Source organism: Oncorhynchus kisutch, linkage group LG10, assembly GCF_002021735.2.
Source record: "Oncorhynchus kisutch isolate 150728-3 linkage group LG10, Okis_V2, whole genome shotgun sequence".
In the NCBI taxonomy this organism is placed as follows: domain Eukaryota; kingdom Metazoa; phylum Chordata; class Actinopteri; order Salmoniformes; family Salmonidae; genus Oncorhynchus; species Oncorhynchus kisutch.
In genome coordinates, this window is record NC_034183.2 from 9787978 (window position 1) to 9802144 (window position 14167).

At 44.1% G+C, this 14167-nt stretch overlaps 1 protein-coding gene across 1 annotated transcript; it reads right to left on the reverse strand.

Moving 5' to 3' along the window:
- Positions 1–207: 207 nt before the first annotated feature.
- On the reverse strand, positions 208–14111 carry api5 (apoptosis inhibitor 5). The gene is made up of 14 exons (XM_020492239.2): positions 13753–14111; positions 12778–12939; positions 12496–12589; positions 9839–9904; positions 9075–9226; positions 8342–8548; positions 7664–7768; positions 7462–7551; positions 6975–7159; positions 3671–3764; positions 3461–3517; positions 3265–3344; positions 2734–2879; positions 208–1186 (listed from the first exon to the last, which is right to left on the reverse strand). Exons 1-14 carry the CDS (start codon positions 13825–13827, stop codon positions 1116–1118), a joined length of 1584 nt encoding a protein of 527 aa, XP_020347828.1. The 5' UTR covers positions 13828–14111; the 3' UTR covers positions 208–1115.
- Positions 14112–14167: the final 56 nt, after the last annotated feature.

Below are 14167 nucleotides of genomic sequence, written 5' to 3' on the forward strand. Positions count from 1 at the left end.
CAACAGTTGCTATGTTTCCTTCAACCCGAATGCACCCCAGGAGTCCGTTTTGTCTTTTGCATTGATTGACTATATAGACGATACACCACCAACTATAAAGCAGAGAACCTACAACACAGGTCAACTTCTGTATACTGCATAGTGAGGAAAAGCTTTGAAGGACCATTTGGTAGAAAAATACTCAAATAAATCAATCATGTATGCCAATCAGATTTGATTTCCTTTTTTTTAATCCAAAAGTTTTTAAATAACACTGGGAGAAATATTTAAAAAAAGAAGAAAAAAAAAGCATGCAAAACATGAATGGAAAACTCAAATTGAGACTCTAAACTCATTTAAATTGAGTAGAAAAGTTACTTGGGAGTTAATTAAAATTGAACTCCCAAGTCCTAAATCTGCCTTGGCTGATTCAAAAGACACCCAATGTCCAATAAAACAAATTGACTTTAATAATCATCTATTCGGCGTCACACAGCCTGTTTTGCAGAGGAAATAATCTAGTTTTTCCTACTACCTAAAAATTCAGAATACATTGGTTTTCAATGTAATTGTCTTATTTTTAACAAGGTTTTACACAAACAAAAGGGCATGGTGGTGGAGACATCAATATAAGTTTGATTTAAAAAAAAATCTGACGAAAACATTTGGATTCATACAAAGTAGCGAAGAGAGAAGGCCAATCCAAATCCAAGCTCAATTTTTTTTTTAAAGAAATAAAAAGATAGAATGCATTTGTCAACAGTTTATAAAACTTTTTTTTTTCTGACAAAAATATCAAATCAGGTACAACTTGTCAGTCTCTGGTTCCACAAAAATACTAATAAAAAACTAAAACCACAAGGATCTACTTGAACAATCGCTTCACCAGGCAAGAGTGTGAGGGTGGAAATGTCAGGTAGGAAAGTCCAAATCCCAGTCTCCTTGAAGTGGATTTACTCTGAGGGCAGGAAACGACCAAAAAAACAACAACTTCCTTTGCACAGGTGTTTGGAGGCGGAGGAAAAAGAACAAGTGGACACAGGTTGAGGAGCGGTGGTCATGGAGACCCCCTTGGTTACGGCAGGGATCCTGATGTGCTGCAGTTCAGTGTGTGTAGTGTGTGTGTGATGGTGGACTCAGTAGATTCGGCCTCGGCCCCTGCCTCCGAATCCTCTTCCCCGGCCGCCCCTGAAGCCTCCGCGCTGCTCTGGAATCACAAGACGGGCACAACAGACAGGGGATCAGTATGAACAATCATCATAAGGGCCAGGAGATTTTCCTGACTGTTAGACCTGGCCAGGAATAACCTCTGGGCCTTATTTTGAAGGGATCCAACAGCCTATAAAAGGAAAAACTAACGGTGTTACTTCATGTGTTTCATAGCTCAAAAGGATCGTAATATGGAAACATTCCCTTCCATTCAGTTGCAGATTTCTCAACTGCTCACATGAAACAGAGGGCTCAGCTTGAAAACAATGCCTGATTTGGGTTAATTAAGCAGTAAGGCACCACAGGTTTGTGGTATATGGCCAATATACCACGGCTAAGGGCTGATCCAGGCACTCCGCATTAAGTACAACCTTAGCCGTGGTATATTGGCCATATACCACACGGCCTTATTGCTTACGGCTAAGGTTGTCCTTCAGCACTACGCATCGCGGAGTGCCTGGACACAGCCCTTAGCCGTGGTATTTTGGCCATATAACACAAACCTGAGGTGCCTTATTGCTATTACAAACAGGTTACCAACATGACCCCTCCTGTCTCAGTCTCCAGTATTTATGCTGCAGTAGTTTGTGTCGGGGGGCTAGGGTCAGTTTGTTATATCTGGAGTACCTCTCCCGTCCTATTCGGTGTCCTGTGTGAATCTAAGTGTGCGTTCTCTAATTCTCTCTTTCTCTCTCGGAGGACCTGAGCCCTAGGACCATGCCCCAGGACTACCTGACATGATGACTCCTTGCTGTCCCCAGTCCACCTGGCCGTGCTGCTGCTCCAGTTTCAACTGTTCTGCCTTATTATTATTTGACCATGCTGGTCATTTTAGAACATTTGAACATCTTGGCCATGCTCTGTTATAATCTCCACCCGGCACAGCCAGAAGAGGACTGGCCACCCCACATAGCCTGGTTCCTCTCTAGGTTTCTTCCTAGGTTTTGGCCTTTCTAGGGAGTTTTTCCTAGCCACCGTGCTTCTACACCTGCATTGCTTGCTGTTTGGGGTTTTAGGCTGGGTTTCTGTACAGCACTTTGAGATATCAGCTGATGTACGAAGGGCTATAAAAATACATTTGATTTGATTTAATTAAAGCAGTAAAAATATGTTTTGTCATACCTGTGGTATACGGTCTGTTATAACATGGCTGTCAGCCAATCAGCATTCAGGCCTCAAACGACCCAGTTTATAACTATCCTATGAACACGGTACATTCTAGCATCAAATCATTAGCATGTGCACCTCGGTCACTCAAGTAACCAGAAAGGGTGTACGTGGCACAATACACGGTGGAAGTGAACAATATCCAACACACACATTGGAGAGGCTCAGTAGGCCCCCAAAACATGACCACAGTTCAGTCAGTACATCATCTCACCCAGAGTGACTAAGTTACACCAAGAGCATTCTACTTATGTAGAAGAGACAAAGTGTCAGACAATATGAGAAAAAAAAACATATGTCTGCGCAACGTCTGTCTTCCACCCGGTGCCCCTAAAACCCAGCTATGGCTCAGTGTGCCACCCTCGCCGCCACCCTCACCGTTAGAGAAGTTGCCGATGGTGGCGCTGTACTTGCCACTGGGGGGGTTGTAGATCTGCCGTGCGTCCCTCCGGGGCAGGGGGGGGGACAGCTGCTTCTTCATGGTACTGCCTGCACCCATATCCTCCCCGGACGGGCGCTTCAGACTGTGGTGGGCAAAGAGGGCAAAGGTCACAGTGTTATGACCCCAGGTGACCTGATCGAATGGTGTTTTATATCTGAAGATTTGCCACTAACAAGTTGCTAGTGTCCCTGTATAATGCATTACAAATCCATTCATCAGTCATTGATATGGGCTGGTCCGTTGAGATGAGACTGAATCCCATGAATGAACATTACACTCCAATTTACAAAACAGACGGCCTGGCACTGAACTCCCCCTGACGGACTACTTTTGGAGATCTGAAAACATCTGACCCATTTAGATTTTTGACAGCGTAATGCATCTTTAAGACTGTTAAAGAACACCTCGTCAGAAACCCGATATTCTGGGTCACCAGATTCCCCGTGACAACATTGAAAGAGGCTTACGCTACAGCCTCAGCCTTCTGGACAGGCTTCCAGGACAGCGTGACTGTGCTCTTGTACGAAGGTGGGTTGTGGAAGAGATCCTGCAGAGAAAGGGAAAAGTAATGAGAATGTCAGCTAGCGTTTCAGGGTCGACCAAGTGCGTTTCAGGGTCGACCAAGTGCATTTCAGGGTCGACCAAGTGTTTTGAACGCCTCACCTTGATCAGAACGTTGATGTTGTTGGTGATCTTCAGAGCCACCACTTTGATCTTGTTCTGAGATGGAAAGACAATATAACCATCAGGGAATTTCTCACAATAGAAAACGGTCTACAGCGCTTCATTGAAATCAGAACAACTGTGAGGCTTGTCAAGAAGAAACAAAACTAGTGACTAGAACTAGAAACAACAGCCATGATACATAGCTACCTCTTCGGTCTTCAGTGCGTCTCCAGTCTTGCCTTGCAGGGCAACTCGCAGCTGGCGAATGTACACCTGCAGCCCTCTGGCGAAGTACTGTAATCTGGAGGCAGGAGAGAAATAACAAACTTGGGTTATACACCTTTCAAACCAAGACATTTTTCCTCGCCATCTTCAGCATCCCACCAACTTTTAGTTACATATTTCCGCCAACCGACCTAGTAATGATCTCGGGAAAGTTCTGCGTACGGCCGAGTATGAACCGTAGACGTAATGCTGAGGCGGTATTGGCACGCTCTTGGTGGTTGCTAGGCAGCTAACTACTATCATCCTGGCAGTTGTAAACTTTGCGAGGCATGTCACTTCATCCATCTCGTCGCGTTGCCCACCACACGCACTGTTGTTGTTTCCTCAACCACAACTGGATGGATCCATAAAGACTTACAGTGGGAATGAATATCACTGAATGACAAAGAAAATATGGAAATAAAATAGGCTAATGCAATTGAATGCATCAAACAGTTGCTTACTGTAAGGGGGGCAGGGTAGCCTAGTGGTTAGAGCATTGGACTAGTAACCGGAAGGTTGCAAGTTCAAATCCCCGAGCTGACAAGGTACAAATCTGTCATTCTGCCCCTGAACAGGCAGTTAAACCACTAGGCCGTCATTGAAAATAAGAATTTGTTCTTAACTGACTTGCCTGGTTAAATAAAGAAAAAAATATATATATTAAATTGTTATAAACTATTCAAAGCATTAACCTAACTGTGGAGTCACTATTTCAGCACTGTTTTGTAGACAACCGTGAATATTTTTTTATTTTCACCGAATCGCCGTTTGGATATTGGTTAGGCTGTGGAAATGTTAGCTAAGTTGAGGCGAGTGCTGCTCACGATTATCTTGTCTAGTTGGCTCATTATTTTGCATTGATCAGAACATTTTGCCAGCATGTTATGTAGTTTAACTAACAGATTATTTTGCTCTTCACTCGCAGTCGCTTCGTAGCCTAGGCCTACTCCCAACCAACATGTGACTCGCCTTAAAGTGGTTTTGTTTCACTGAATCTTTGTCTGTATATTAGGTTCATTCTAAATAAGTAGAGGTGGGACAGCTCCATCTATCGCTGCTCAGAAACATTTAGCATGCTATAATGTAGCCTAAATCAGGTAAACGTCTATTATTTTGGCTCAATTGCATAAATGCAACTCCAAAAGCCCAACGGAGGATGTGAAATTTGAACACGAGACTCAAATGATTTTGAGAACGCCATTATTTTCTACGGGTATAAATAATGAAGATACTCAACGTGAGACCCTACCCCTGCTCCCTAACAAAACAGAGAGGTTAGGAAAGAGAAAAAGAGGATAAAAATTGAATAAAAAAAAAACATGGACTTGGCATGGGCTCTTTGTTTATATGGACGGCAGTTCCACACGTTGCCATGCAGGAAAAATATATCCTTATGTGTGTCATTTATTCTGTTATATTTCATTATATTCTTAGCCTACTATAAAAATACAATGAGCTCCAATTGGGACAGTGATATCATCCCATCGGTATTTTTGGACACCGATTTGGCCGATTTTATATATATATTTTTTTACACCTTTATTCAATCTTTATTTAACTAGGCAAGTCAGTTAAGAACACATTCTTACTTTCAATGACGGCCTAGGAACGGTGGGTTAACTGCCTTGTTCAGCGGCAGAACGACAGATTTTCACCGTGTCGGTTCGGGGGATCCAATCTTGCAACCTTACAGTTAACTCGTCCAACGCTATAACCACCTGCCTCTCGTTGCACTCCATAAGAAGACTGCCTGTTACGCGAATGCAGTAAGCCAAGGTAAATTGCTAGCTAGCATTAAAGTTATCTTATAAAAAACAATCAATCATAATCACTAGTTATTATCTAGCATGTCCTGCACGCTGTATAATCTTACTGAGCATACAAGCATCTGAGCGGTGGTAGGCAGCTGAATGCTTACAAGCCTGCTGTCAAACAGCACTTGTGTGCGTTTTGCCAGCAGCTCTTAGTTCTGCGTCAAGCATTGCGCTGTTTATGACTTCAAGCCTATCAACTCCCGAGATGAGGCTGGTGTAGCCAATGTGAAATGGCTAGCTAATTAGCGGGGTGCGCGCTAATAGCGTTTCAAACGTCACTCGCTCTGAGATCTGGAGTAGTTGTTCCCCTTGTTCTGCATGGGTAAAGCTGCTGCGGGGGTGGCTGTTAATGTGTTCCTGATTCAAGCCAAGGTATGGGCAAGGAGAGGGACGGAAGCTATACTGTTACACTGGCAATACTATAGTGCCTATAAGAACATCCAATAGTCAAGGGTATATGAAATACAAATGGTAGAGAGAAATAGTCCTATAATTCCTATAATAACTACAACCTAAAGCTTCTTACCTGGGAATATTGAAGACTCATGTTAAAAGGAACCACCAGCTTTCATATGTTCTGAGCAAGGAACTTAAACATTAGCTTTCTTACATGGCACATATTGCACTTTTACTTTCTTCTCCAACACTTTGTTTTTGCATTATTTAAACCAAATTGAACAAGTTTCATTTATGAGGCTATTTTGATTTTATTTTACTAAATTTATTTTATTGATGTATTATATTAAGTTAAAATAAGTGTTCATTCAGTATTGTTATAATTGTCATTATTACAAATAAATAACATGTAAAAAATTAATCCCCCCCAAAAAAATTGCCACGATTAATCGGCATCGGCTTTTTTGGGGTCTTCCAATAATCGGTATCGGTGTTGAAAAATAATAATATTCGGTCGACCTCTTATTCTAATCTTTTGAAAATACATGATTCGTTTTGTGTTTTAGGACGTGCCAAAAACGATCTAATAGTGAATTTCTTTGTGATGGGTGTTATTCCAACGAATTCATTCAAATAAGACGCCCACCCACATCTACTCCCACACTGGACGACCTGTAGAAAAGACTTATCCGGGAAGGAATGTGTTCATAACAGGACTGTATGAACTAGTTTCTGAAAAACATGGCCAGATAAAAATGACTGGCAACATTCAGTAAAGTCTGTCTGCAAAAGGGTACTAGACTGACTTAAAAAACATTTAAAAAAAACACAAATAAAACTATGACTCGGTAAACAATCACTAACATTACTGGCATCCACACGCTACAGTAGACTGATAGAAATTAAACAGAAGCCTTGTCAAAACGCAGATGACTGATGAAAATAGGGACCAAAATAAATGTAAATGCCACAACACTTTTCAAAAAGACAAGCGAACTTGGCCAAAAAAGGTTACGGGGCAAACCCTCCTCTACCTGATCTTGAAGTCTTTGAGGCGCTCTGCATTGATCTTGTCAATGAGGAAATCGGGGAGCTTTTTGCCCAGCTGGTGGAAGCTGAAGAGGAGACACTCCACGTAGCTGAACTGCAGCTTAGGCTCGTCGCTCAGTGTGTTCTCGCCGTTCTCACCCTCCGTCTCTGGAGGCAGCGGCATGAACTCCTAGACACAGGGAGGAAGGGTGGACCAGTTAGCCTTCCACCGGTCCGGACCGGTTAAGGGCAAAACACACCATAACCAACATCAGCCTCATACCTTGGCACGGTCTGTTTGGTCCATTGGCCTTTTACCAGTCTGATAAACCAGACTGTTACATAAGCTGGTCCAAAATCAACAACTAGATATAGCGGTATGCAGTCTGGTGAAAACTCTCCTAACCCCATTAGAAGGTACCAGAGATACCAGCATGGTGAAAGCACTCCTAACCCCATGAGAAGGCTGAGCTGCGCTAGGCTGTTACTTACCAGCAGCTTCTCAAACAGCATGGTGAGGTTGGTCTCCACCTTCTCCATGTCTCCACAGAATGGACTCATCTCAGCAAGCAGCTTCAACACCTACACACACACGCCACATATCAATGCTATTGTCCCCGGCATGTTGGAGCCAACATGGAGGACTAGTTGCCTGAACTTTGTACGGTTGGTACAGGGGAGGGTGGTAACTGACCTCTAGCTGAATGTCCAGCTCTGCCACGGGACTGGTCAGGGAGCTGAGGTTGGGCAGGACGTGGTCACAGAAGTAAGTGACGAAGCGGGTGGAATGGACATTTTTCTGGAAGTGTAAAAATAATGAGTTTCAAGTTCATTTGTCTATGAGGAACATTTGTTTTAGGGGGAGGTCAGAAGCTTGAACAAACACGCATAAATAGAAAATAAGTAAAAATGAGACGTAAAGGCAAACACACAATTAGCATTTTGCAAACAATTACAGTGTGTGTGTATGGTGATAGTAAGCATTGTAAAACAACATTTCCCCCAGTGTGTTTGGTGATACCGTGTGTTGTGAGTGGGAGATAAGCAGTTGCTTCAGTTGGTAAGAGTGTGGCATTAGCAAAGCCAAGGTGGCAGGTTCAAGTCCCACAGGGGACACACAAAAATGACTATGAACTCACTGTACTGGAAGACACTAAGTGGAGTATAGTATGTTAGAATGTCTGCGTGTCACTCACAGAGAAGAGGTGGAGTATATTATTATGGCCGTGTGTGTATCACTCTCAGAGAAGAGGGGGAGTATATTATTATGGCCGTGTGTGTGTTATAGTGTGTGTGTGTATCACTCTCAGAGAAGAGGTGGAGTATATTATTATGGCCTGTGTGTGTGTTAGTGTGTGTGTGTATCACTCACAGAGAAGAGGGGCAGTGCTTGGCGCGTGCACTGCAGCAGGCGATCCACAGTGTCGGGGTCAGCGGGGTTCAGGGCCTGCTCCAGAAAGGCCTGCTCCACCACCAGCTCCACCAGCTGCTGCCGTCCACTCATCGTCTGCAGGCCCTTCAGCACCATCAGGATCCGCATCAGCAGCACAAACTCTTCCCCAGTCACATCCTCCAGCACCTGGGGTTGGAACAGGGTCAACGTGGGACACAGGGTCAACGTGGGACACAGGGTCAACGTGGGACACAGGGTCAACGTGGGACACAGGGTCAACGTGGGACACAGGGTCAACGTGGGACACAGGGTCAACGTGGGACACAGGGTCAACGTGGGACACAGGGCTGGGTCGTGTTCAGTAGGCATCAAACAGAAGAAAACTGACTAAAACTGGGAGGGACTACCAGGACTTGCCCAACAAGAAAGTAATTTTTTGCTTTCAAGACATTTTGCTACGATGTGCTCTAATGAAAATGACCCAGGAGTCACCGTGACCCACAGGTCACCAGTTACAAATATATCCTACCTCCAACTAGGTGACAGATCCTTCCTACGGAGCTCTTGTATTCAGTTCGTCAATTAATAGTAATAAAAACAAATTAGAATCTATCCAAGCCCTCTCACAAAGAGCTCTACTAACCATCCCCAAGCAGTGAGTTGGTTCACCACACGGATCGTTGCTACCAGAGCAGAGCGCTATGGAACAGACCTTCTTTGTCTCGGTGAAGATGTAGTCCTCCACCTCCTTGGTCATGGCGTCCTCAGGCATGGTCTTCAGCTTGATGGAGAGGAACTTGATGGCCCTCTCCCTCACTATGTCCTCCCCCTGCAGGATCTGAGAGAACAGACCTCCTAGTGTAGCTGAGACAGAATAGAGAAATGCAGGTTGGTTATCCACAGGACATAAAGAGGCTATGCAGAAGTCCTGCCTCTGGGGGGGGCACCCGAGGCAAAGAAAAGGGTATTATAACCATGTTATGCTCACCTCAACTAACTAGGACTACCTACTAACTAGGATGGTTAATTTTTTAAAATATCTATTCCGGTGCCCATTTCACCCATTCATTTGGGATTAAGGCCTGCTACATGTTTACTAAAGCGTTGTTTCAGAGTTCTACACAACAGACGGCATGGAATACAGTCAGGTATGAAAACACCTGGAAAAAAACAAATTTATTATGAACTACTCTTTTCTTTTTAGAGCATTGCACGAATATAAGAGCACGAGGCAGGGCGCCCTGCCTTTTCACTAGTGTATACAAGAGCACGAGGCAGGGCGCCCTGCCTTTTCACTAGTGTATACAAGAGCACGAGGCACTGCATCCTGCCTTTTCACTAGTGTATACAAGAGCACGAGGCACTGCATCCTGCCTGTGGACTCGTGAAGTTGTCCGTCATCTCACAATTGAAAACCAACCCATACACGAGAAAAAATATATTTAATTGAAATGTTTAAAAAAAATGGACACTTACCCTTCGCGTCCATCTTGAAGATGGAGACCAGAGCTGTGTTCACTTGGTTGAATTCGGCAGAATCTTCTGTAAACAACAACGTAGAAGAGAGTATAAATATTGGTCCAACAGCATCCCAGACGGTACATATCTCCTATTGACACCGACCCAAACACCACGGTATACATAAAGTCCACTCCCAGGAGAGTACAAACATTTCCCCTCAACAGGGCACATGCTACATAGGTTTGATACAAGGTACGAGTGTTGCTCGGTATACCGGTAACGTTCCCATGGTAATTGTACATTACAAAAACATCCCAATACCAACAGTTTTAGAACAACACAGTAACGTTTCATATGATACTACCGATTATTTTCAGCCCTACCGATCTAAAGAACCTGCTTGCACTTGTTATAAAATGTTAATAAATTCAGTTGAATTCAAGCAACAGCCACTGGTACGCGCCTCCCTCTCTCCGTCCACCCCTCCCTCGCCTCCCTCTCTCCGTCCACCCCTCCCTCTCTCCGTCCACCCCTCCCTCGCCTCCCTCTCTCCGTCCACCCCTCCCTCGCCTCCCTCTCTCCGTCCACCCCTCCCTTTCTCCGTCCACCCCTCCCTCGCCTCCCTTTCTCCGTCCACCCCTCCCTCGCCTCCCTTTCCCCGTCCACCCCTCCCTCGCCTCCCTTTCTCCGTCCACCCCTCACTCGCCTCCCTTTCTCCGTCCACCCCTCACTCGCCTCCCTTTCTCCGTCCACCCCTCACTCGCCTCCCTTTCTCCGTCCACCCCTCACTCGCCTCCCTTTCTCCGTCCACCCCTCACTCGCCTCCCTTTCTCCGTCCACCCCTCACTCGCCTCCCTCTCTCCGTCCACCCCTCACTCGCCTCCCTCTCTCAGTCCACCCCTCTCTCAGTCCACCCCTCTCTCAGTCCACCCCTCACTCGCCTCCCTCTCTCAGTCCACCCCTCACTCGCCTCCTTCTCTCCGTCCACCCCTCACTCGCCTCCTTCTCTCCGTCCACCCCTCACTCGCCTCCTTCTCTCCGTCCACCCCTCACTCGCCTCCTTCTCTCCGTCCACCCCTCACTCGCCTCCTTCTCTCCGTCCACCCCTCACTCGCCTCCTTCTCTCCGTCCACCCCTCACTCACCTCCTTCTCTATGGGCTTTCCCTGTATATAATCTTGCAATTGTACTGCTGCTCTTTAATTACTTGTTACTTTTATTTCTTATTCCTATTTTTTCTTAAACTGCATTGTTGGTTAGGGGCTCATAAATAAGCATTTCACTGAGGTCTACTACACATGTTGTATTCAGCACTTCACTGTAAGGTGTACCTGCTGTATTCGGGGCCTGTGACAAATACAATTTGATCTATTCCTCTATCAGTTTTTAAAATAAAATTTTGCCGTGATGGCAAGTGGGATTTTTTAAATGTATTTAACCAGACAAATCAGTTAAGAACAAATTCCTATTTACAATGACAGTCCACCAAAAGGCATCCTGAGGAGATTGGGATACATTTTTGTTAAAAAAAATAATAATAACATGACAAAACACACATCACAACACTACATTAAGAGGGACATAAGACAACAACATAGAATGGCAGCAACACATGACAACATGGTAGCAACACAACATGGTAGCGGCACAAAACATGGTACAAACATTGGGCATGGACAACAGCACAAATGGAAAGAAGGTAGAGACAACAATGCATCACTGCAGTCCTTGAATCCTCTTATATTTGTTACATCGGAGTAGCGCGGGCAAAGTTGATACATTATATAATTTCATTGCCTGTTATAACTATGGGCACAGGCCCGTCTGAGTAGACTGCAAGTTCGCTGTAACGCAGCCTCCCGAGTGCCAGAGGGTCAACTGAGCACAAGCCTAAACGGGTAAAATTATGACCCATATTACCAGACACCTTTTTTTCTTTCTATGAGATTCCTTTCTGACAGTTTTATCCCCCTATTATAAATGTATTTCAAATTATTTCCTCCTTGCACTGTCTGTTATGCATATTTTTATTCACTTTTTTTATAATATAATACTTTATATAATTTCACAAACCATGCCGCGGGCCATCTTAAACTAATCCGGGGTAACCAATTATTGGTTTGAAAACAATCTTGTTCAGTCATGTTACTTAGCTAGCTAACAACCCGGTAACTTGACAGTAGGTCTAGGCTAATTTGATTGGCCCAGGAAGTAAGGAAAAGGGTCTGCTACTCATGACACGTGCTTCTAAAAAAGAGGAAGGATTCATGTTGGCCTAAACGATATTAAAAACCATTCTCCTTCTGGTGTTACTTCAATTCCGTTTGGTGCTTAACATTTTAAAAGTAGGGAGCAGTGTACTTATGAGAGAGACGGAAACAGAGTGTGATGAAGGGAGGGAGATGTGTGTTTGTGGGAGAGAGAGTAGTGTGTGTGTTTATGAAGGATTAGATGTGTGTTTATTAAGTGAGGAATAAAGAAGGTTTCATGCAGTATTTCCCCTTACTGCCATAATGACATGCAGATCATTATGCATGTATATTCCACTAGGTCACTCCCCCGTATGTGGTAAAAGCGATACTTGGCCTGGTATCAAAATTTAAATGTTTGTATCACAACAACACCAAGTTACATGTGAAAATGTCTAGGAGGGTTAGCTTAAGAGTACTGTACCTGTCTGGAGAAGCTGGGTGAGGATATCTGCTACCCTGACGATGTTCTCCCCGGCTGCGAAACGGGGGAGCTCTTTGATGGCCTGCCTCCGAATCTACAGGAGGAAAGACGAAGAACCGACAACCGGTAAGCAACAGAGTAGTAGGACTACTGTAACCAGGCATTAGATATACAGCTACTCATTTAAATTGATTGGTTAAAATCTAACTTTTTTTCTTCTCCATTCTGCACAATGGAATTACCCAAATGGATATGATAGTGCCACTGGGATAAAATCCTTACCGAGACGTCTTCATCCTCACACAGGTCAAGCTGAGCGTTGATTGCTGCATCCGCCAGCTCTGGGAAACTGCTGAAGAATTTGGGAATGAACTGTGCTGCCAAGCGCTTCTCTTTAGGACCCCCTTTCACGCCATCAAGGATCACCTGATAGGCATCTTTGTGCTGGAGGACAGATCCAAACAATTTGATACATTAACAAGTTTGTAATATCAGGACATCACTGTCAAACATGAATGCAAAAGCTTCCAGATTAGTGTTGATCAAAATACTGATTAGACTAGAGATGAGACTTCTGCCCAACAAGCATGCAATACTTGAATCCCTTGGCATTATACTAGCAAGTTGTCAGTAGTAGTAGCTACCTAGCTAACAACACTATAGTAAGAGAGCGCCTTTGATTTTTACATTGTAAATCTAACCAGCATGACAAGTTATAAGTCATGCCATGGCTCAATTACTTTTTTTCAGGAGCTGTGCAAGGCTATCAATAATCCATCTTAGACAATTAACGTTAGCTAGCTATCCGCTATTTAGCTAGTGGGATAGGGGTCAGGTCAAATCAATTGGCTAGCATGAAGCTAGCTAGCGGTCTGTATTCTCTGTTTTGACTTCGCTAAGCCAACTAAAATGGATTATAAAACATCGCCAAGTAAGTAACTAGCTGGTTAACTTGCTTGCTATAAATGTAAATTAGTTCCATGAGTTACCTGGAAAGCTACGATACAAACGCCGGGTAAATCAAGTGAAACAGGATTAGCTTTCAAATTAGGCCCATTTTAGCTTGCTAACAAGCTAACGTTAGTTTAACATGAGATGCTAACTAGCTAGTTACTATACTTAACCAATGTGTGTGGTTCGGCCTAACTTTCACCTCTGGCTTCCACTGCTGTAACTTATTTGAAGAATAAAAAAAATGGCGCTATTCTGGAAGATACTTCAATTACTTAGATAAGTAGTCATCCATCTCCTGCATACCTGGCTCAGATCCTCCGGCTTGGCATCAGCAAGAATCCCATAGTTACGATACAGCTCCTCGATAGTGACCGCCATCAGAGTGCGTCCAACTGCGTGTTGTCGAGATGAGAATACAAACAATATTCCACCGATATGACTTTAAATTCTTCCCTTTGAGTCCAGAATTTCTCCAAAAACATATACAATATTACGTGCTGTGTATTGGACAAGGGGATGGGGAGAGGAAATTTCTAGAACGCTGCGAATGAAACCCCGTTGTCCGCTCCAACAATGTACACGACTAGCCTTGCTACGAAAATTAGTATCAGGAAGTACATTAGTGCGCATGCGCTTCCTTCAGGGACGCACACCAACGTTCTGGAACGCGCGGACAAGATTCCTCATCTTCCCAACAATACAGTAATTTACACTGTCC